At 51.0% G+C, this 24,226-nt stretch overlaps 1 protein-coding gene across 3 annotated transcripts in view; it reads right to left on the bottom strand.

Moving 5' to 3' along the window:
- Positions 1-1,779: 1,779 nt before the first annotated feature.
- Positions 1,780-24,226, bottom strand: part of CREB3L1 (cAMP responsive element binding protein 3 like 1) — a 46,677-nt gene continuing 24,230 nt past the window's right edge. The window contains exons 2-12 of one of the 3 annotated variants that reach the window (XM_042791250.1): positions 23,129-23,357; positions 18,189-18,349; positions 16,454-16,532; positions 15,359-15,516; positions 14,590-14,739; positions 13,727-13,785; positions 11,767-11,835; positions 9,407-9,506; positions 5,227-5,347; positions 4,502-4,748; positions 1,780-4,099 (exon numbers count right to left, since the gene is read on the bottom strand). In XM_042791250.1, coding sequence (XP_042647184.1) covers positions 4,063-4,099; positions 4,502-4,748; positions 5,227-5,347; positions 9,407-9,506; positions 11,767-11,835; positions 13,727-13,785; positions 14,590-14,739; positions 15,359-15,516; positions 16,454-16,532; positions 18,189-18,349; positions 23,129-23,357 — 1,410 coding nt within the window. In that variant the 3' untranslated portion in view covers positions 1,780-4,062. Of the gene's footprint in view, positions 4,100-4,501; positions 4,749-5,226; positions 5,348-9,406; positions 9,507-11,766; positions 11,836-13,726; positions 13,786-14,589; positions 14,740-15,358; positions 15,520-16,453; positions 16,533-18,188; positions 18,350-23,128; positions 23,358-24,226 lie in introns of all 3 variants that reach the window. The other 2 variants (XM_042791252.1, XM_042791249.1) reach the window with 2 other exon arrangements.

The raw sequence follows: 24,226 nt of genomic DNA on the forward strand, positions 1-24,226 counted from the left end.
GTGTTCCGTTAGCGTTCTTTTATTCAGGGCTAGTACGTATTGACAGGGCAGAAGCTTGTTAGAAATGTGACCCTAAATGGGCACAAACCCAGCTTGGTGTGGCGGAGCTTGGCTGGGGGCATTTGGAGCAGACCCAGCGTAACCGAGTGAGGCTGAAGGTGACTTGTAAACAAGGTGCCCTCTCGCTTTGCTCATGCTCTTGTTCTGCTCTAATTAGTCGCTGTAGCCAAATTGGTAGGTGTGATTGGCTGGCTGCGTTTCGGGAGGCGCAGGCAGGGACCAAAAGATCCTAGTGTGCCTGTTTGGAGCAGCTCGGAGTTATCCGGTAGACTGCAGAATTAGGAAGATCTGTTGAGATGAAGGGAAGTGTGCTCTTGGTGGATGGGGGCTCTGGTTGCTCTGGCTGCATCCGTGTTAAAGGAGCCAAAGCCTGAGAACTCATCCTTTTAAGAGCTCCCCTCTTGCAACCATTTCCCTGGATGTTTTGGAGCATGCATGAAGGAATCTCCCTGGAAGGCAGGGCCCGAAGAGCTGGGGGATGTTTCACAGGAGTGACCCAAGCAGGAGCCCCTCCCTCGGATGAAATCTGGTGGGTGAAGCCTAGTTGTGCTGTAGGGGAAGGTGCCTCGCACTGACGCAGGGGTAGGAGGCTGCTTTTGGGCAAGGTGCTGCAGGGAAAGTGTCAGACCTTTGACTTAAAACTAGGTCTGGCCCAAGACACAAACTGCAAGGTGAGGTCAGGCATTTCCTTGCGTCCTGGAAGGGAGCTCTGCAGGGGTCTGTAAAACCTGTCCCAGACTAACCTGCCATGGATCCCACGTCAAAACCCCTCTTGGCAGTACGGACCCAGGCAAGGAAAGAGAGCTCCTCCCTCTCCCAGCCGCTGTTCAATGGCCAGCCCTGTCACAACAGGGTGACAACAGCTCAGGGCTTTCCTCCTCTCCATAAAGAAATCCTAAGCCACGGAGAAGAGATCTTTGCAAGCTCCAAGCCTCATATCCTCCTCCTGGGGAAAAGACAGAGCCCTGCTGAACCAGCCCAGGCAAGACGGAGCCACCGTTCAGCATCTCCGAGGGGATCCTGCTCAGGCTGCCGTCCCAGAGCCGAGGGCCTGGTTGCAAGAAGGAGTCGTTTCAATGGCCAAATTCTAATGAACCCACTTGGGAGCTTTCTGGAAAATTAAGATTAGTTTTCTAGACCCACCCCCCCACCCCCGCTGCCTTGTGTTTCACACAATCAGCACAAAGCCTATCCGTTTTCACAGATGTAAAGGGGCTGTCAGAGGTACAGGCTGACAGCCCGGCAGGTCCCAAGTTGCTACCGATCTGAGCGTAGCTGCTCTGTTTTTACAGTTAGTGAAAGGATTTGAGTATTTTTTCAGACAGGATGGGACCAGAGCCACGGTGCTACCAGCAATGTCTTTGTGGTACAGACCCCTGCGCAGCCCCTTCATCAGAGGAGCTCGTTGCACCTCATAAACTTCTTCCATGATCCTCCTCCTTCCGAGAGGATGATGTTGGCGGTATTTCAGAGGGGGGGAAGGAACTGAGGCAGAACGGTTCTGACTCGTTCGGAACTACAGAAGAAATCATAGTACTGCTGGAAATAAACCATGCAAATTTGCTTCTAGCCCCTGACAACAAGCGCGAGGTCCCAGCACGGAGCTGGTTTCTGCACGCAGCCAGGGAACGGGACAGGCAGGGAGCAGGAGGTGAGGAGCGGTGCATGTGGGCTGGCGTGACAACCATGCCTCAATGAAAGGACCCGCCAACCCAGGGCTGATGCTGCATCTTTTTATTTTATTTTTATTTTGCTTCACTAAGCAAATGCAGAGCAAGTGATAAGAGGAGGGGGAAAGGTGGCTTGAAAGAACAAAACAAAACAAAACAAAACCAAAACAGGAAGGCAGAGGCAGCTGCTGGAGTATAAGGGGAAAAGTGAGCTGCTAACAAGAAAGAAGTTCATAGATGCCAAGCCCGCACTAATTCTTAATAAAATACAATACTGAAAATAGGATCTGAGAGTCTCCAAAATACAATATCTTAAGGGATCGGCAATAATACAAAATAAGGTTCATTATGTACAAACGAGTTCTGCTCTTGGTCTCTGTACAACGGTGGGAGTGGGAGGCACAGCGATGTGCTCGGTGGAAGTGTTGGGGTGGAGGAGGGCGTGCTTGGACCCGGCAGTGGTTCTTTGTGCTGGGGTGGAGGCGGAGGATGGGGAATGCAGTGGTATCTGGTGACCAGCGGGTCCTGTGGGAACCTCGAGAAGAGCAGAGCTATGCTGAAGGCCTTCCTCTTCCTCACCTCACTGGTCACGCATGTATGGTTGCAGCTACCTGTGTCCAAATTTGTCCTAAATGCCTTCGGGGGGGGCAAAAACAGTTTTCAAAAGGGAGAAGAGAGGGATGTGAGGGTCCTTCCCTCACTTCTCCCAGTCCTTGAGCAGAAGCCATCCCCCATTCTCCAGCGAGCCCTCTCCGCTCCCGGCCTGGGGGGAGAGGAGAGGCTGGGGCAGTGCAGAGTGAGTCCAGGGTGCCTGAAGAGGAACGAGCCAAGGAGGAGCCTGCTGTGAGACCTGGCGGAGTGCACAGGGACTCCCAAGTACAAACGCGGGGCAACCTGCCACAACCCACATCTCCGACACTCGCGTCCCCCACCGCTGTCCTTCCATCACATGGCAGCTGAGGGGACGGAGCGAGGAGACGCTTGAACCTTTCAGCAGGGCTTTTGCTGAGGAGGAAGGAGGGTCAGAAATGGGTGTCTGGGTGCTAAAGAGGATGGCATAGGCTTGAGATGAGGTCGTTTCAGCACCAAACTTGGCAAGTCCGGCCCGAAGAGTGGTACAAGTTTGCTACCTTTGGTGCCAGCACTCAGAAGGAAGAGGTGTAAAACAGTCTCTGGTGGCCCTGGCCAATTCCAACATGCCTCCTCTTTCCTGACAGACGTACCTGTCACCAGAGGTGCCAGCATGTCCTCAGTGGCTCTCGTAACACTGCTGTGCACACGGAGGATGTGAGGGGAACGATGGCTACCCGACAGCCCTCCAAGGGGCTGCAGAGCTCTCCTGGGTGGTTCCTAGAAAGACCCCATTTGGCATGAAGCAGAATTGAGGGTGGAGAGCTGGGAGGTGGACCAGGATACGCAAGCGAGTTTCTCTCACCCACTCTCAAAGGGGGAGGCCTGCAGAATGGCAAGTGAGAAGGCCACTGACCTGGTTAGCACTGCACTGTAGGGCCCAAGCTGGGAACAGAAAGGGAAATACCACCCCTGCCAAAGCAAAGGTTCTGAGGGTGGGGAGAAGTGGGTTGTGGGGGGAAAATTTTCTCTGTTTCAGAACTCTGGTTGCCCAGAAGCTGCTGGTTAAGTTTTATGACGGTTTGTCTGTCTGGGATCTGTCCCCCCCACTCCGTTTGTGTGCAGATCTTTGCAGATAGTTGGCGTGGAAGTTACATAGGCATGTCCATCAAGAGAAAACTACAGCAAGGGAGAACTAGGTTTTCTCTCAATGGATGCATAAGTATACTAACAGATGGAGGGGAAGGAATGAGCTCAAACTCTCCAGAGCCATCTCTCCAGCACCAGCATCACCCACTCCTAAGCCCTCCAGGCAGGACAGTAAATCCAGCACACTCTCTCTCTCTCCTTCAGGTGCATCTGATGTAGCCAAGGGGTACACGCCTGGGGACAGCCCCCTTGGTCTGGAGGCTTTGGGGAGTGAGCTGAATAGTCTGGGGGCTTCCCCTGATCTCCCTCCACTCCAAGGTGAGCCCACATCCATAGGGTAGTGCTCATTTAAGCAGGAGGTAAGGCCAGGAGAAGAGGGCGTCTCAGGGCTTTGCCAGACATTTATTGCTGGTTCTGGCAGTCCTGTGACTCCCCTCAGAGAGATCAGTACTAACGGGGGGGGGGGGGGGGGCATGGGGAAGGGGAGGAGCTGAACCCAAGGCCAGTTTAGGAGTGTCTGAATGCAGCGTCCTCTCCCGCCAAGTCCCCTCAGTTGCTCAGTGAGGGGGGAATCCTGCAATCAGACAGATGAGGCCTTGAGGTCCAGCAGCTGCTACAAGTATTCAGCTGTCTCACTGGAGCTTGTCTCCCTGAGGAAAAGAAAAGACAAGGCATCAGACAAGGTTCACTGCAGCCTCCTATGCAAATTCACCTCTGTGTGTGCCCAGCTGGTTTGCTCTGACCTGGATGGAGCCCTTCCCCAGGGCACTGAATGACCAGCAAGCCTGGGATCACCTGAATCACCCAGTCCTCCTCAGCTCTATGCCAGTGGGACTCCGCTTTATGGAGCCCCAAACTTTTGCTCTAGAGAATAAACTTGGTCTTATGCTGCCTGCCAGCATTGGCCTCCTCCAGCCACTGCTCTTGAGCTAACTGCCTGTCCCAGGCATCTCAGCTGTCCTTAGCTTGCAGCAGAAGGGACGTGCCTGCTGCTCACTCCCAGACACCATGCTGTGATTTGGGGCTCGGAGGGTAGCCCCCCACCTGCTTACCTCTCATGGAATTGCTCTTTGAGGTCGGTGAGCGTTGGGTCAGTTCGGTTCTGGTCAGGACCCTCCACCTGGGATTTGCTCAGGTATTTGGCCGTCTCATGTGTCCTGGCCAGATGAGGCCTTCCCTCCTCAGACTGCCCTTTTTTGGCCTCCCACCCCTCAGGATGGTCCATGGTTAGGAAGGAGCTATAGCTCTCTTCTAAGGAGCCAGCACCCTCATCATAGAAAAGGAGGCTCCGTGACTGAACTGGAAAAAAGGAGAGCGCTGGTTAACAATGAGGACAAGGTCCCTTGCAGCGGGTGCGGGCCATGGTGGTGGTTTCAGCACGTGCTGACCCAGCTATGGCCTTGTCCATGTGTAACTGTGCAGGAGGCCTGCTCTGCAGGATGCCCACCTCCCCCCCAGCTTCAGGAGGCAAATGCCCCCCCCTGGACACACAGCCCCTTCAGAAGACAATCAATCTGCCCTGGGACTTCTCCCTCACGTTCCTTCCTTTGACACCTGTCATATTTTGGGACAATGGTTAGCAGAGAACAACAACAGGCCCAAACAAGGTGTTGTTATCAGAATCTGTACCACTGAGAGGCCAGGAATCTCCCCTCGTCAGAGCCCCAGCATGTGGGGTAGGCACTGAGGGGAGAATGCTACCCCTGAACTGGGAGTGTGGAGAGAAGAGCTGGAAATAATTTGACAGGGCAAAATGGAGGAACCACATTAGACTCACTCTTACTAGTTGTGTAAATATCTGGTGCTGGTGTTGCTTTCACTGTCTGTGATGCCGAAGAGAACTCAGGGAGACAGGGCATCAGGGATCCCAGGATCAGAACGAAGCAGAGTGCCAGCACCTAGAGAGGAGATTAGCACAGAGTTAGTGCCACTAGCCATGAGGAAACACTCCCCCCGCAGCACACAAGCACGAGGCTGTATGAGAACATGTGGTCAGGCTGACAACTGGCTTGCTGTGGCCCCTCAGGAAGGGAAAAGGCTTGCTCTGCTAATCTCTGCTGCAAAGCTAAGAAGGGAAGTCAGAAGCTTCCTCGTGTTGCTTTATTTGAAGTATTTCTGGTTCAGTGGTGAGAACTTGCCCATACAGTTGATGAGAGCTAGTGGAAGGCATAGATGAGGAACAAGTGGAGAAAGAGGGCGACTCAACAGAAGGGATGAACTCTGCCTGGACCAAAGGGAACCTGACCATTGGCTCAGTAGGAGCTGCAGTGGGCTGTAAGAAAGCAAGCTCACTCGGAGAAATCTGTGAGGTACCACAGCACATAGCACAGTGAAGCGGGGACAGAAATGACAGCAGAATTGCAGCCACCTAATACCTGATAGCAAGGATGGAGAGTGGAAGGAAAGGGTTAAGCTCATGGTTGACACGCACATATGCAGGACCATGTGTCCATGCCTTCTGCTGTCAGGCAGACCAGTCAGAGCTACTGGGTGGTGATAAAAAGAGAGAGGCAGATGAAAGCTCCCTGGAAATGCCCCTCTGGTAGATCTGTACCTGTCTGTAAATTCTGACATAATAGTAAAGCTTCAGAATGAGATGCCAGTGCTGATCGTAAGGGTCTCTCTAGAGTTTAGGGAACTATCAGTACAGAGCAAGAGGGGATACAAGGGAAATGATACAGAGCCAATTGCTCATTACCTGAATACCCACATGCCACGGGTGGTATCTAACTAGCCACGGCCAGCTCAGTGCTCAGGGAGAGCACGTCAGAGTAGCAATGCATCTGTTGGTGATTTCTACTATCTATGTATAAACTAGCTAAGTTTGACCTGTGGGGACACCTGTGAGGACAGCCAGCAATTGCTGACTGCTTTTCAGAATAGCTACATATTTCAGAACGGCCATGCCTAAGTAATGCACAGAAGCTGGTACATCAAGGTAATTTTGATCACCAGTGGATTCCAGGAGGTGCGGAAGATCGAATAATAGTACAGGGATACTATGCTATGTAAAGAGGGGTTTTAACTGTCCAGACTTTTCATGGCTGGTTTTAAAGTAAGGAAATTAAATGTGGACAGCATAGACACTGTCTAAGCACATCGTATCAGGCACACAAGGCATTTAGAACTCTTATTCCACAAAAACAGGGGGAAAAATAAACTCTGAATAGATGTTGCTTGAAATTATCGCTGCCAAACACATAACCTCCAGAAAGGGGAGCCAGCTCTGTGAAGCTTGTTCTTCTCTTCTAAAACAAAACAGGCTTTATGGGCTGGGAAGGAGCAGTATTCTTAATATCTTGCTTTAACGTGGCTTTCAAATGGGGCTTTGCAAACCAGCATTGGTTTTACTCTGTTTTGTTTCAGGTTAACTCTGATTAATGCTCTGATTTTGTTCCAGTTCAAATTCTGTAACACTTCATAACGGTAACTCTTGCTTCGACTCTGGGTACCATTCATCTCACAGCTTTTGACCATCTCACCATTTTGATCTCTTAAAAAGCAAGGGAAACGGAGCTAGAGGAAACTACTGCAAAACCAGTTGGAAAGGTGGAGGCAAAATTAATCAAAAAAAGATGTCCTGAGAGCGCAGTTATCAAATAGTTCACTGTCAAACAGGGAGGAAGTAGCAGATGGAGTAGCAGAGAGATCTGTTACGGCTCTGGCAAAATTCAACATTTTTAAGCTTGACTTGGATGATGGACTGTATCAAATCTGCAGATGGGAGAGACTACAAGCAGACTGGCTGTTGGTCAGGATTCAAATTCAGAATGATCTTGACCATGGGGAGAAGAGGTCCAAGAGAGCAGCAGGCAGATCCATACAGACAAATGCCGAGACCTGCTGAGACCTGCGAGGTGGCGGGACTGATTAACAGAGGAAATACGTCAGCAACTACATGGCCACGCAGCTGTTCTGGGAGTTAACATGGAGCACAAGGTGGGCACAAATTAGTGTCACTTTGCAAAGGGAAAATCTCAGCCTGGGCAATATGAACAGCCTTTCTGGCTGGCTGGCTCTGTACCGGCCTTCAGGTAGAATCCTGTGTCCAGCTTGGGGCTCTGTACTTTCTAAAAGATGTGGGGCAGTCAGGGTAAGTCTGGAAGAGAGCTCTGGGAACAAGCAGTGATTCAGTAACTCAGCCTGCAAGGGAAGACTGAAGAAATCGTGGTGATTTAGCAGAGCAGACTGAAGGGAGTTGCTTGAAAACAGTAACTTTCAAATACGTAAAATGCAGCTGCACAAAGGGTGGGTAAACTGATCTTGCTTACAGTGGGCAGAAGCTGTAATAGGCTTAAGCTGTTGCAAGGAAGATTGAGATGAGATAGCAAGAAAGCTTTATCTGGGAAAGATAACAAAGCACTGGAATGGTTTGCCTGAGGAAGCCGAGAACTGCTCAGCACTGGAGGCCTTCAAGAACTGGCTGGACAAATATCCAGCAAGAATGACATGGGGCTAAAAAAGAAGGATATTCTGCTCCACTCCCATGCTTCAAGGCATGATCACTCTGCATATCTGTCATGATAAGGAGTGCTGTATTTGAAAATGGAAAATGGGAACTCTAAGGCCTATGAGAGGAGCTGGCCAAAGATAGAAAAGCAAATTACAAATTCTTGAAATGCATCGAAGCTAGGAAGCCTGAGAGAGTTGGTGTGTGGGCTGGGATGCCATGGAACTAAGGGAGCAGCAAGGAGAGATAAGACATTGTTGGGAAGCTAAATTAGGCATTTTATCAGCCTATAGCACAGCGGCTGCCTGGAAGGCACCTCTTCTGGACTTGCTCATTCCAGGTAGCAGCGATAAAGAATTGCTGGAGCCAGGGGCGCTCTGATGAGCTGCTGCATTAAGGAGCAATGAGTCACTGGGCCCAGCTGGGTCACACCCGAAAATGTGGAAAGAACTTGGGAATGAAGCCACAGAGCAGCCAACAGAAAAGACAGTCATTAAAAGCTGGTCTGACATGGGGGCAGCAAAGAGTAGCAAAAGTTTTAGCATATTTTGAAAGGAAAAAGAGCTGGAAATTACAGAGCAGAGTCTCTGGAACTAAGGAAACGGATTGAACCAAGAGCAAAAAAACAACCCCTCAGGACACTGAGGGTGCTGAGAAAGTGGGGCAAGCACCTCACCATCTGTTTGCATTTCATGCCTGTTAACAGTACAGAAGTGGTAACTAGATATAGATAACTATGACAAATTCGTCATAAGCAGCTACTATGACAATCCTGCAAAGACATCACATGGTTGAGGTTATATTTTTACCATGGATCAGAAACTTCCCTCCTGGAAAAAAAGGAGATGAAGAATAAGCATTTGACTCTAACTCTGGCCACACACTGGCATGCCCCAAAACTCCACAGTGAATCCAGTATCGCTTAACCATGATCCTCCACTATGAGAAATGAGAGGCAAACAGGGATTACCAAAACCAACAGACAACCCCGAATCAGTTTGGTTACTCCAAAGGGCAAACGAAGATAATTCCAACTGGATTTAACAAAGCCTGATGTGCAGGCATAGCAAGAAGAGATGCCATTTCTTGCCGATAAACACAAGGTAAATGCCCACTGGGAGGAATACCCCAACTATTTATCCGCCCTGCTGTGTTACACGTTAAGCATTACTAACCCAGCAAAACAAAACTCTACCCATTACAATGGAAGCTCACTGAAGATTTTTGCTGAATGGCCGATAGCTAATGAAAAGCAAACAAAGTCCTATTTTGCCCAAAGAACAAGACAGTGAAAATTCAGGAATTATTCTAACGCTGTTGCATAAACAACTGACACTACCAATGTATGTATGACAGAGGGACCAGTTCTCGTGACTCTAACACAAAAGGAGAGAGCAGATGTAACTGGCAACAGAGTTGGGCAGCAGGGAAGAGGGCAGAGACAGGCAACCGACAAAGCTGTCTGGGGAAACATGGCCAATAAGGAAGATGGAAATGAAGCTTATACCATTAGACAGGTCCCGGTCTGCGTGGAAGCCATTTTGTAAGGTCTGGAGACTTTCCCAGCTACCAGAGCCTGCAGCTTCTGTAACTGCTGGAGCAGAGTCCTGGGATAGGAAACAACCCAAATCAAAACTTGATAAGAAGGTAGCAGACAGTAAGTGATGCAAGAATACCACTACCCCCTTCATATTTATTTTACCCTGATTTTCCCTTCTTGTGAAAACAAGTATCTTCCCCTTGCTATATCTTGCCTGAGTTCTCCAACCAAACAGGCTTGGAAAGCAAGAAACAAAAAAGGGTTAGTTTGAGATATAAAGTGTGCAGGAACTGTGGGAGGAACACCCCAAGGTGCTGTTACGTTGAGGCAACACCCTCCATCTCTTCACCAGTAGATCCACCACAACCTTCACTGCAACTGCCCACCATTATAAACGTCCCATTAATTTAGGACTCCTGGGTGCCTCAAAGCCCAGTCAGTCATCTCCCAGAGCAACAGAGAGGCAGGCTACCATGAAAACCAAGCTCTGGGATGGAGGCTGAACTTCAGAGTCAGGTCAGACCCTGAGCCCAGGCCCACCTGCTCCCACATCACTCACAGACACACACCCTGCAGCTCGACCTGTGCCCTGAACCACGTGGTAAAGAGAGAAATGAAAACCAGTTTTGGTCCCCTCCAGTTTCTTCAGTCTTGGCAAACTCTGCAGAGGGATGTGGGCAAAGCCAAATCTTGAGTTCAGCAATTGATTCATTTTCTGGCTGCCCTAGCTGGGACACGTGCTAAGGTCTCTCTGCCCCATTTAACCGAGCACAGGCATTGGCACACATAAACACAAAACAGTGGAAGGTGTGTTACTAAAAGCCTCCAAACCCTTCCTCAGGCTGGTGAAGAAATCTGGGCTGAGGGAGACTACAGTTCCCAAGGGCTGCAAATTACTGAAATGCAGACTACTGCGTGTTTCCCCCTGGGAGCACTGACTGTTATACACAAGTATGTTTGAGCTTTTATAAAATGCCAGGTCCCGGAGCCAGGAGATTGCAGGAGAATCCCAGCTTTATCTCCTTCCAAATCCTCTTCTGCTCCTTGTACATGTGGAGAGAAGCACAGAGCGTCCCACTGGCAGTGACTGAAAACCAAACCCAATTAGAAAGAACACAATGTGTATTTTGAAAAAAAAAAAAAAAACAAAACAAAACCCAAAAAATAAAAATCTCCTGGCTCTTAGGCCAATCTCCTGATTTTGCAGGGTGGGGCTCATGCTTTTGCCCCCCCGTCCCCACGCCAGGGGCTGGCCTGGGAGCCGGGGTCACAGCTCTCCTGTCATGGATGGGTGGAAGGAGTGCAGCAGAGAGGGGTGAGTGGGGGGACTGGCTGTCTGGCTGCGGTTCTCCCCTTCAATTTGAGCTGGGCGGGTGACAGAAACAGGGCTATAGAAGCGAGCATCCCCCTGACCAGCCCTGCAGCTGACCTGCCCTTGCTCACACTGGCTGCACCCAGTAAGGGGGAGCAGAGCTGGGCCCTCCTCCAGCTTCTGCTGCCCATCCCCACTGCAGGGGTGGGAGTCTTCATTCTTCTCTTCCAAGGAAGCAAATTCCCCCGGTGATCAGTCAGCCAGCTCTGCATATTAGGAGCACAAGCGCTCACCAGATTCTTGGGCAAGGGAGCCAGGGGCCTGCTGTGGGGCTGTGGGAGCAGCTTGCTCCTTTCAGGTGAGAAGCAGCAGCAGATGGGAGGGAGATTCTCCAGGCTTGTTTTGCAAGGGGAATAAGCAGGGCAAGGGCCAGGGTACCACATGCACAGGGAGTTGCCCTAGATTTGGTGGAAGCTGGGATCTCTACCTTTATTAGAGGAATGGGCTTTCCCTGTATTCACCAAGCCTGTTTAGCTCCTTCTCAAGGGAAACCTGAAAGAGTCACATTATGCCCGGGGCCTTGCATTCCTCCAAAGAGCCCAAAGAGCAGACACACTGGGTCTGAGAGGCTGGTGTGAGGGGCCTCCCTCGCTGCAGCCGCCCTGGAGTCAGCCAGAGGCTTGGAGGGCAATGGGGAGGGCAGCATGAGCCCAAAGGGCTGCAGGGAGAAGGAGGAAGAGATGTGAGAAACACGCTTTCCCTCCCTCCTCCCTCCCTCCCCTCGCTGCGGCGCGGCCTGGCCGTCCCAACACAAACATTCCAGGCTCGCTAACCAAACCCAGCTGCTTCGCTGCTGCCACGGGCCGAAAACCAGCGCCTCGCCGAGCAGCGCCCGTCCCGCCAGGAGCTGGGGGAGCCTGCCTTTCTCTTCTTGCCCCCCTGCCCCAGCGCTCCCCCGGCTTCCCTTCCTGCCCACCCACCCTACCCACAGAGGGTCAGCTCCAGCCCCTCTCACCTGTTTGCATTTTCTAAGGTCTCCACTTTTTTCCAGAGTTCATTGTTTTCTGTTGTGTATGTCTCAACCCTGTGGGAATAAAACCCATAGCTTCTTAGTTACAAAGGCCAGACAGATAAAGAAAATGTAGTCTTTGCGTCTCTGGGGGTGTGGAGGCTCGGTGGCCTCATCCATCACCTGCAGATATGGTCCTGGACCGAGATGTTCCTGGCCCATCTGGTTGCATCCAGCCCCGAATGAGCAGGGATGAGATTGCAGGTGGACAGTTACATGTGACAGTTCCCAGTTCAGGCTTTCTGGAGGACTGGGAGGGCCAGTAGCATCCGCTTACAGGCAGGTCAAGTCAGGGCAGACCCAAAGTTATGCAGGAATTTCCATTACTTCCAAACCCAACCCCCCCTAAGGAGCATGAAAAAGGAACAGGGGGACAAATTCAAACCTTTCCCACTTTCTCAGATTGCGAACGTCGCCCTGGCTGAGTGCCTTGAGTCAACTGAGAGGTTTTGTGCAAAGGCTGGGCCAGCTCCGAGTGCAGGCACTTGAGGGCAGCAGAGAACACGCAGGATTCCTCCCACGGCCTCGGAAGGGAAAGCGGTTAGGCTGCCGTGGGGACAAGGGAAGGGGAATGAACGTCTCCAGGCCTGGAGGAAGGCAGGGCAGGACCACAGCCTGATCCTGCTGGAGGTTTCCAGCACAGCCTTCGAAATCAGGCGTTCCGTGTAAAAACTGGGCTTGCAGCAAAGGTGTCAAACTGAATGGTGAAGGGCCCGAGTACAGGTTTTGACAAACCAGCTCTTACAGAAAGCCAAGTTGACCAAAGAGTTGTTCCATTAAAAAAATTCACTGAATGCTGCTTTTGGTTCACATTTAAACCTGGCATTGTTTGAAAGCCATCTGTCACAGCAATGCACTAGCGTAACAAACCGCTGAGTACATACAGGCACCACAGCCACGTCTGGGGAAGAGGCCCCAGCACTGAAAGCCCCAGACCTGCCACTTGAGCGAGGCCAAGTTTGAAGGATCTGGGTGTCAATGGGGGACACTAGCTGGAGGTGATGTGCTCTGATGTCTGGAGACACACATACACGTCAAGGTGCTGCTCATGGAAGGGCATGAGAACTGCCTTGAGTCATCTGTTTTTATTCAGCATTTCTGTGCACTTGGAGAAGATAAATAAATTACCATCAGGGGGAAGAGTTAATTGAAGTTGGGTTTGGGGATTGTTTTTTTCCACTTTGCTGATCTCAGGTGGTGTTAATAACAGGGAAGAAGATGGTATTTAAACAGAAATGTGAATTTGCACCTGGACCCCAGCATTCTTCTTTGCCTGGGAATGCCCATCAGGGGCTGCTAGTACAGAGGGGATCACAGGATCAGGCCCTCAAGAGTTACATTCTACCCTGCCAGTGTCATGTGATGTCACCTTAGATTTATGCCTGCCATACATGCAGGGCCTCCCAGTTGCAAAGGAAAAAACAAAGCTCATGTAGGAAATGGTGAAAGGGGAGGGAGTGTGGGGAATAACTGTAGTGAAAGATTTTTCTTGCTGTCAAATGCCTGTGTGTCCACCCTCAAGGGTAGAGAGGGAGAAAAGCCATGGTCAGTGCCCTTGGAGGGTCTCCTGCTTATGGGACAGATGAAATAGAAGCAATTTCTAGTGGGGAAACATGACTCTTACCCCAAATCCCACCTTGTTGGCAGCCAAAATGGCCTGTGTGCTGCAGAGGTCCGGCCAAACTAAGCAGTTGGAAACACAACGTTTCTAGAGTAATCTTTATCCTGCAAGAGGATTTCTAGGAGGGAGGAGAGTAGGGGCAGGATCCCAAACCAAACCTCTATGCAGCCAGCCTTGCAAGGAATTGTGCTTTTTGAGCAATTCAGAGACAAAAGCACTAGAAAGGGGGGCTGTGCATGAACAGGGCTCCTTTTTCAAAAGTCAGACTGAGAAGAAAAAACTTACTTTTTCTCTAGACACTCCACATATTCTTTCTTCTTCCTGCGACTCTCCTGAGCAGAGATCTGTGAGGGGAGCAGCCATCAGGGAGGAGTCAGTATCATAAGCCTCTAGACATTTTTTTGTGGCTCCCTCATCTTGCCTGTTCCCTGAACACAAAGCACCCTGAAGGTAAACGGGGAAGTTGCCTTCCAGTCTGCCATTCCTACTGGTCACGAGGCCAAAACTGGGAGGGAAGGATGCTGGAGGTATGCAGCCTTCTTTGGCCTGTAGGCCACAACCATTTGTTGCAGTATGCCTGACCTTCTCACTGCTGAGAGCATCTATAGGGTTGCTTTGAACTGCTCTGACTCACATGGGTACGTGCTGTGGCCGTCTGGGCAGATTCTGCCCCAGACCACTTCTGAGTCACCGGGTGACTAATTCAGGGTCTCACCATTTCTCCCGTGGGATGCTTTCTAATCACAGTCTGAACTCTCACAGCCTCTGCCTGGCTAACGGGCTCTGTGCATCACCCGTCCTGCACCACACAATGATTCTTGTTTCCCTGCCCCCACAGCAAGGCCTGACCAGGCCAGTTTGTCTGATCCATGATGCTTTAGACTGTGGGCCCCGTGGCAAGCCACACGCTCCCTGAGGCTGGGCTGGAAGCCACACTTCCCAGAGACGGCTGCCTGCACAGCGTGTGCGCAGAGATGCCCCATGGCACCGTTTCTGTGGGTTGGGAGGCTTGTGCCAGCGTACCAAAGGCAGGATCCCACCTTTCCTGAGCTGCACTGCAGGTGAGGAGGCGAGGGTAACTATAGCACTGGTCAGCTGAAGATGCTCTGGAATCACGGGAACTGCATGGTTACATTTTTTGCAGTCACCTTGTTCTTGATTTTCCTCCTGACCCTCTTCAGTGCTTTCTCCTCTGCTTTGGTGAGGGGCAGCTTGGTAGGAATGGGGTAGCCCTCGGCAATCAAGGTGCGTTTCTCCTCTTCAGTCAAGAGCAGTGGGCCAGAGGTCCCTTGTAACTTCTGAAACACACAGAGAGCAACCATCAGCATCAACAAGGAGTTCTATCCCAGTCATACTCCTTAAAGCCTCACAGAGCAGCTAGGGGCTCGATACAAATAGGTGCAGGGCGGCGCTCCTTCCTGCTCTCAACCTGATCCTGGGGGCACAGCTCAGCAGCTGCCTTCCTCTTTTACTTGGGCGGGCATCTGCTCCTTCATGGTGAGGCTGGCTACATGCTTGCACTGCAGAACCCCACCAAATAACTTTTGGGAGATGGTTAAAACACAGTCTGGTTATGGGATTTCTCAGTGATTCCTTTCTCTTCCCTTAACCTCCTCAGAAAGTTCTCCAGTGGACAGGCCACTTCCCAAAGTATGGGGTGAAAGCCACCACTTGCTAAAACAAGGTAGCTGCTGGTAGGCATTGTGCAAGACTCATTGCACCTCTCCTCGCTCCTGTGAGCACCATCCTGTCCCCACATCCCTGTGCTAAGACACCACACTGCCTTGCCAGAGCATTTCAGATTGGAGCCCTTAAAAAAAAAAGGGCAGGATCCCTCACATGAGCCTCGGAAAGCCTCCAGCCCCCTCTGAGCACCAAGGAGTCATAGGTCCCAGTGATGTCCTGCTGCCTCCTTACGTGTGGTGCTGTGAGGAGAGGTGAGGAGGAGATGGCAGTAGAAGAACGAGCAGCAGGTCGGGCTGGGCTTGAGGGAGGCAGGGACCGGGGACTCTGAGATCCATCGCTGTCACTGCCATGGCTGCTGGGTGGAGTTGGAGGCATCTGCACCAGGTCATCTACTGAGAAATAAGGAGATCACGTCAACAGCTCTCATGTCAGCCAGTTGGTACAGGCACAAGGCCGTGAGCAGCAACAGGAACAGGCACTGCTGTAACAGGACTGAAAGGAGAGGGTGATGAGTCTCACAAGATGGGGGTGGGTCTGAGAACAAGGCTGGACTGAGACAGAGGTGAGGCTGACCTCAAATGTGCTAAACTAGGAACTGCAGGAGTCAGGGAGCTGGCAGGGGCTTTGCCAAGACACGGAAGGTATTTACAAAGCAATACGGTACTCCGGAGTCAACCAAAATGGAGTGCAAAGCCTGTGATGTTTTGCTCCATAGCCTGTTCACAAGTACAGGAAGCTCTGTAAGAGAACAGCTCTTCCAAAAGCACCGCAGGGCTCACACACTTGCCAGCACACTTGATCCAAAGGGCCTCTGGTCACTCAGTTGGTTTCCAAGCACTTGAAAACTGTCCCCACTTTGTACTGGAGAGCCCTGGGGGCCTTAACGGAGGTGGGAATATGCCTAAGGAATGTCTCTCTGTGGCAGTGGGAGTTCCTATAGTGCTTTTATTTGTGCATCGGCAGATTTTCAGATGCTTGGGTTTCTTTCAAATTAAACTGGATCCTGAATTTCCTGACTTTTGGATGGTTGTTTAACACTACAGTCTCTCGGAGGATTTTAAAGGCACTCTTGCATATTTCCAACTCTGAAGTAGCCTGTTTTGCCTGGGAGTCCCTATCTGAACAATTCTGATCAGTGGCTGCTGGTCCAGAGACTGATCTGGGTTGGAACAGTGCAGTGCTCACTCCTTTCTTGGTCTGTGCCCCAGTGCTACCTTGTATACATGACTCTGCTCTCAGGTGTTGTCTTTCCTCCCTGTATAGTAATGATCTATATCGGAGCAAAATAGAGGGATGTAAGTCAACCAGCAAATTCTATCTTCTTACCTGCAGGTACATTTAGAAACTGGTTCACCTCTTTGGGTTCAGCTTTGATCACAGGTGCTGGAGTCATTTCTATGGGAGTCTGTGGAAGAGAAGCAGAAAGAGCTCTTGGGTGCTGCCACCTCCCCTGCCCAGAGGGCTCCCACCAGTTCTGTTCACAACCACTGCTCCCCTGCTCTCTGTCCTGCCCCATCTCACAAGGGGCCTCTCACAGCCTCTTGCCACACGTAACAGAAACTAAGAGTCCAAACATAAGCCCCCTGAAGTCTGCGTCGCTGGGCACACAGAGTGCAAACACATGTTTGCAGAGGAAGAGGCAGTGGCAGATGGATATGCTGCCAAGCAGTGCATCAAGTACCTCCAAAAGGGGAATGACTTTTATTCTTGGCAATTCTTTCCTTGCTAGACCCAAACAGTACAATTTAAACCAACCCATGTATTATCATGGGAAGTCCATCTTTGATCTGCCTTCATTAGAAATGGGAGTATAGAGATTGTACAGAAACAGAAACGGAACAAACCCCCTGTCCTGCTCACATGATTTTCACCAGGGCCGCTGGGCAGCTGTTTCCAATCGGAGGGGACTGAGAGTTAAATAAAGAATAGATTTATTTCCATCTGGACTGTGCTGCCCCTCAGCTCCCTGGCTCGCCAGCCCCCAGCCCACCATAGGCTGGGGGAGTTTTTACACTAAACAGACACATTGCAAACTCCTCCAGACTGTAAACACAGCTGAGAGAGCACCATGGTACGGCTGTTGAGCACACACAGCAGAGCTTCGAGGGCACAGCAAGTTCAAGCTGTGTAAATAATGGAGGAAGTTTGTGCACAGTTTTGGCTGGAAGCACCCATTTGTTTTGGATGGTTGTTTAAATGGGAAGATGCTCAGCAGGAGTGAAAAAAGGAAGTGAACCCCAGAGATGCTCTACTGGTATCTACTGAGCTGCTACAAGATAGCCAAGGGCTGTGTGAAACTGGTCAGACCTTCCCACCCAGCACTGAGCTGCCAACTTACACCCACGTACCAGTGGCAAAAGTGAGCCTACTTCAGACAAACAGACTTCTTAAGAACTTAGACATGACTGAAAGACTTGGCCCCTTGTTTCTTAGAAATAATAATTCCTGCTGCTTCATAGAAAAAAGCAAGCAGGACCTGGAGTGGGACCTCCATTTCCAGTGAGCAGCTGAGAAAAGTGAGTGGCCATATAAGCTCAAGACCCTGAAAAAGACAGTGGCAGAGCAGGGGTCTATACTTGGGAATACTGGGGTCACTGGCATCATATTAATTGACACTGTTCTTTGAAAAATGAAAATAAGCCAAGAGTGGCTATAGAAATGCTGGCAGATTGGAGGGTCAGGCCTCCAGCATGTGCAAGCTTAAAAGCCTTTGGCTTTTGTGCCAAGGAAACATGCTTGTATTTAACTGAGATTGTAAATCCTCCTGTGCTGCAGAAAACTCTCCTTCCACCATTTTCTCTGGAAGGATCAGCTGTCTTGTAGCTTCACTGCAGGAATCAAGAACGCAGTTCTAGCTAGCATCAGGAGTGCTGCTCCTCTGACTGCCATTTCGTGAGGAGAATGACAAATCATGCAGTATCTGGGCTTTGTATCACCTTCTCCTGTCTGTCCAGAGGCTAGATCACCTAGCAGGACCCCGCAGTCACATGGCTGGGTCCGCATCACCAGGGGTGCCACTGTGTGAGAGCCCAGGTTCCCGATGGATCTTAGATGGGCTCACCTCCTCGGGGACTGGCAGTCTCTGCAGAGGGTTGAGGTTCAGCACTGGTATGGAGCTGGCAGCTAGCTGGGACTCAGGGAGGTCTAGAGCCAGGTTCTGTTCCTGTTTCACCATGATGGAGCAGAGCTTGGGCCCCAGCGACCACACTCCATTCTCCAGCTCTGAAACATGCACAACGTGAGAGTCAAACTCCAGCAAGAACAGGACAAGAGAAAAAAAAAAAAAAAAAAAAAAAGCCATGCAGACAGCTTCCCCCCATCTGGGGAGGTGGCTGCCTTTCCAAGTTTAGCACTGTCACCACACAAGCATGTGCAGGCCCACAACACAGAGTACGAAAGGGAACAAACCCCCAGCGTGTGGGGAGCAGACAGGACAGAGCTGGAGGGATTGTGTCTCCGCTCCGCTCTGACTGTGCAGCCCGAGCGCTGGAGGACAGTTGCAGGGTTTCTCCCCTCAGTGATGTCTCAGTCTCATCCTCTGGAGCTTATTTGTATTTAGAGCTCAGCGAGAGGTGGATGCTGGGCTGTGGCTCCTTAGGCCGCATGGCCAGCATCGCAGAGCTGCCAGGTGTGTTAGCAAGAATAGCACCATCTCTGTGCTAGAGAGCTAGAGAGGGCAAGCACGGTGAGAGTGAAAGGCTGACAGTGCTGCTTTGGCCTCCCGCCGATGTTGTGCCAGAGTACCAGAGCCATGTTGCATGACAGGAGAGGAGGAAGGCCCATTTCTGTGGAAGGAAGTCCAATGTGGCACCTGCTTGTGAGGCTGCTCCCCTCAGTCTCACCTCTAAGGCTCCCTCCTCCGCACCGTGCTGCTCAGGGGGACTGCTGCCTACAGCCATGCCCCGCTGCCACTGCTGGAAGGGACAGAAGCAGCAGCGAGGGAAAGGAAATGTCTGAAGAGAACCAAATGGAGACGTGTGGGCACGCTCCCCTTGCCCCCTGCCTGCCCCGTCCCGTGCGTGTCTGTGGTGTGAGCCTGGCTCGTCACTGGAAGTAGAGATCCCAGGAGATGGGATTCAGGCAGTGGTGGATAAGCTGCAAATCAGATGGGAAAAAAAGCTTCTAGGCAGGAGAGCTGTTTGGGCTCTGCTCTTAAGTTTTGGTCCCCTCATTGCTCTTCAAACATTTCAGCTTGCCAAAAAGCTACTCCTAGCTGGCCTGGAGCCTGCATCCTCCTCCCTAATCCTCATCCCTTCTCTTCCTCTTTTTATCTGACAACCAGAAATGCATTTGGCTTGACACAGGACAGACAATTGCTAAGTTTGTCACCAGACAGTGCTCCAGTTGGCTCAACATGAGGCCACAGTTGGGCTCACCCCTCTGCACTGCTCTCTGCATACAGCACTCACAGACCTAGGGATGTTGCCTAGCTGTCTGCTGCTCACAGCAGCTCTGCAAGTGCAGGTCTCAGTCTAGAAGATGTCCTGGGCAAGGGGAGAGGGGAAGAAAGGTCCTTCTCAGCTCCGGGGAAGCCTGTATAAAGACAAGTACAAGCAAGCAGCTGTTCATGTGGGAGCTGCCATCTGAATTAAACTTAAAGGTAACTTATCATCTTTGCCCAAGTCAGTCTCTGTTGCCCTCAGGAGTGGACAGGGCAGAATCCTGCCTCTGGCTTTTGCTTGGACACAGTGGTGTTAAAGCTTGGGCAACAATTATATCAGTTAACACAGTGTTGCCCTTACCAGTGTCGTCTTCCTGTCTTTGGTCTAACACCTCTTATTTTGCTGCCTGGATAGGTCTCTCCAGCAGAGGCTCACTTCTTCCAGCTCCCTGCGTGACTGGACACCTTCAAGTGTAGACACGAGTTCCTGTGGCTGCTCAGTGTGCAGATCAGCTGTGTGCCCTGCCCGCAGTGCTGCCGCAGGGCTTCCTAGAGCTTCCCACTGCTCCACGGGGCCAGCATCCTCAGCAGCACCTCGGGCAGGGGTGCACTGCACAGCCCTGACGACGGAGAGGCTGCTGAGCAGACACAGACTGAACTGCATTTCCTCTGTCCTGCTAAGGACACCAAACCCGCAGCTGGTAGTGGAGTCCCAGTTGCCCCTGGTGTGCGCAGACAAACCCTTTCTGATGGAAGGAGGCAAGGTGTTACACAGCCACAAGTGTTTGCAGTCAGAAAACTCTGACTGGCTTCTTCTGCCTGATCACAGCCTGTCACAGAAATGAGGGACCTTGAGAGGTCTTCCAGTCTATCCCATTGCTCTGGGCAAGTTTAACTAAACCTGTGTCAGTCCTGACAGAGGGCTGTCTGACTTGATCTTACTCCTCTGAAAAGTGATGAAGAATCCACAACTTCCCCCATTAAATCCCTTCTATGGTTTCACTATGCCCACTACAGGAAGGTTTTGCCTGCTGGCTAATCTGAAGTTCCCTTACTGTGATTTTAAGCTTCATCTTCCTCAACCTTCCTTTCTGTTGCAAAGCTCTGCATCTCTCTTTTTCTCAGAGGCGTGGGGCACCCTCTGTCTGGGAGGGCTGCTGCTGAAGCGAGTTACCAGCCAAGGGAGAGCGGACCACCAAGGGCTCTCCCTGTTCAGACTTGACTGGGTGAGAGAGCAGCCCTCAGTGCTGTCAGTCCAGACAGTCCGGGGAGCGGACACCCAAATAAGCATGCACTGTCCTGCCATTTCCTGTCTACATTCTGACCCTGCTCTCTTTCCCACCCTCGGACATTTATCTGGGGAGCAATTGGGTTACAGAGTCCGAAACACATAAGCCATCAGAGGATCAACGAGGGACTGAGGAGGAGGCATTTTGTGTGGACACATCTATGTTCTGCTGCCTGAGACGATGTTTCAGAGATATGGCCAGTCTGCAACCACTGCAGATTTCACTCTGTGTGTGTTGGTGGGTGAGGCATGCCAGGAAGCTCATTCTCTGCTCTAGATACTCTCTATATAATGGGAAGAAGTATGGCTGAGAGATACCCATAGCTGCCCTGGTTTGAGGAGGTGAGGCAAAGCGCAGCGAGGAAGCAGGACCTGCAGAGGAGCGCGGGCGCTAGCCTGAGGCTGGTCCAGCACCCACTGCTCTGCACACCCCTGCCTCCCCCTGCTCCTGGCATCAAATCACACCCTGCAGAACGGAGGGCTGGGACTGAGAACCGAAGCAGCCAGTCCGTATGCACAGACCATCTGGAAAGCAGACTCTGCTGATAAGCGGGGTCACAGTGCACCCAGTGGCTTGCCCTGGCTGACCCATGTTAGTGGGAACCATGTGGGAAAGGGGCAGGATTTGGAAGTGTTTTGGAGATCTGCAGAAAAGCTGGGAGAAAGCTGATAAATAGCAAGCCTCAGCCAGCTCCAAGCCTAGACAGAGCCCGGGTGTTCCTGAGGAGCTCTGCAGACCACGCAGAGCTTGCTTAATGTTAAAGAAAAGCTATTCCTGGATAATTAATTTGAAGTGAATGTCTAAAAGGACTGGGTGGAGTTGTGCCAAAAGGACTGCACAGTGTTGCAAATACTGGACCTGACTCAGAGCTACACTGGAATATGACTCACATCCAATTACGAGCCAAGATAGCCTTGGAAAGATGGGTTGAATTATCCCACTGCAGGACTGGGTGCATAGATACCTCTATACTTGCCACATTAATACTAGGCCTTACTCTCTACATAGAGCTGATCTGCACTCTCAGAGAGCAAGTGCCAGGTCCATCTCAAGCTCTCCTGGGTTATGCGTTGTACACCCTGTGCTGGCTTCTGCCCAGGGATCACTCTCTCTGGTCTTGCCTTGGAGACACTGCAGCTGAAGCAGAGGCATGTCCAGACACAGAGGAGAGGAGCAGAAGTGGTGACAAGTGTCCCAGAGAGGAGACCCTAAGGTAGCTTCATGCAGGCAGGCTTCATTTCACTGCTTTCTACAAACTCATGCTTTTTGCTTCTCTCATTCCCAGGCTTCATCTCCTCCTATTCATTTCCACAGGCAAAATAAAGATGTGTTTATGCACTCATGCTAGTTTGTTTTTTGTTAGTCACCCAGTTGCCAGTTTGGGCTGAGCGCCCTCCAAGACGGTACTGGGGTTAAAGCTAAGGAAAAAGAAGTGTAAATAAAAAGCTTTTTTGATACTAAGACAGAGCTTGCCCGGCCTGCCATGAGCCTCTCTCCCAGCACCTCTCTGAGTGGCCCCTAGGGAACGTGGCACTGATGGCTGTGCCCTGTGCAGGGACCAAGGAGGCAGCAGAGGCCAGCTCCTCTCCTCCTGCCTTGGCATTTGTACCAGAGAGCTGGGATCACTCCTGGCTGTGAGAGGGAAGCCTCTGTCCCAGGTCTCACTCTTGCTGAAAGCAATGGCTTTCTTCTGTGTATACTGAGCCTGTGCCACTTCTTTTTCAGGCAGCCTGGTGTCCATCAGCTGTTGGGACACCCACACAGTCCCGCAAATTACAGGACTCTCTGCAAGGACCGCTCTAAAAATATCCAGCCATCATAAATTATCCTGAAATGAATTGTTTTAAAAATAGGTTTTGAAATGACTGTTCCTCTCTGTCTCTTGCTAAAAGATCTGCTGGTAAAGAAGCCACTTAGCTTTCCACATGTACCAGCACTGGTTGCAGCCAGAGATTCATGCTTCCTCTAGTCAAGGCAAAAGCCTGCAGCCTGATGCCAAAACAGACCTGGGTCTAGGGCATCCACACCCATGTTTGCAGGGTCCTAAGGAGACATTGCCTACTGCTTGCCAGAATCTGGCAGCACACCGAACCACAACCAGTTGTCGTCCTCGTAAATAACAGTTAGCCCGGCAAAGGAGCAACGCGACCGTCAGAGCACAAACTGAAGGAAAAAATGTGGGCTGTATTTGACAACAGCGGGTCAAATTCTTCCCTGGATTAGCCATGCGCAAGCCTGAGGAATAGCCAGTTTGTCCTTCTATATGGAAGCCAGCCAGAGCCGCTGCTAACAGATGTGCCCAAAGCTGTGCAGTGTGTGTCTCATACTCACCGTTAGCATTATCTTCGGTCTTGACAGGCACGAGGGGGCTCTGGGGAGCAGAGTCTCCGCTGAGGGAGTAGCTGTGCTCTGCCTGGATGCCTGGAGTGGGTGGATCCAGGTCCATGTCCAGCAGTGGGTTCTTCTCAGCCAGTACTGGGTCATCGAAGAAACTGCTGAAGAGGTCATTGGAGAAATCCTCCATATTGTCAGAGAAGTGATCCAGGTTCTCTGAGAAATGCTGAGGAAAGAAAATGGAAGAGAAAGCCTTAGTGTCGACTCCAAGAGGGATCTGAGAGCCTTCCTCTGCACTGAGAGCCAAAACAGCCCTTTTTCAACGGGAAAAAGCAGTTCCTATCCCTTGCCTGCACCAGTGTGATAAAAACACCTTGAATTAAGCTAGAAAGGGCCGTGGTGCTGTACATCTTCTCCACCTGTTTATCTATGCCACAAACACTCATTAAACTCTTCTGTATTCTCACGTCTCCCCCTTCCTCTGTGAGTACCTATCTTCAGCTTCCTAGCATCATCTCACTGTGACAACGAGCCGAACAGAGCACATGGCAAGAAATCCCTGCGATGACAAAATGCAAGTGTGGCAGAAAATCACGGTCTTCAGCACCTGTCCTTGGTGACAGACACTTTTTCATGTTCTCTGCCAGCAGCAGTAGGCACTGTGGTGCCCCAGAGAACATCAACCCGGCTGCTGATTTCTATCAGAGTAAAAAAGATCAGTTGGATCAACATAACAGGAAGGCCCCCTGTTGTATTTAATTTCCTCTGGGATTTCACAGCCCCTCTGTGGACCATATGAGGCTGTCCTCCAGCCAGATAATGCCTGTGAAATTCGGCTCCCTGATGAAGTTTAAACACTACAGATGGGCTGTTAACAACAAACAATCATTCCACTAATCATTCCAGTAACAGTCAGTAAATCTGGCCAGTGCTGCTGCAGAGCTGGGCTCCTGATGCTACAGGGAACCTGTTTCCTTTGAGGCATATCCTCCTATTCAGAAGTCAAATCACTAACTTTTCCATTTGCTACAACAAAGCGTTGGTTGGGCAGGGAGAAAAATTATGGTTGCCAAACACCAGCTGAAAAATTATCCC

Source organism: Tyto alba, unplaced genomic scaffold, assembly GCF_018691265.1.
Source record: "Tyto alba isolate M040663 unplaced genomic scaffold, T.alba_DEE_v4.0 Super-Scaffold_18, whole genome shotgun sequence".
Classification (NCBI taxonomy): Eukaryota; Metazoa; Chordata; class Aves; order Strigiformes; family Tytonidae; genus Tyto; species Tyto alba.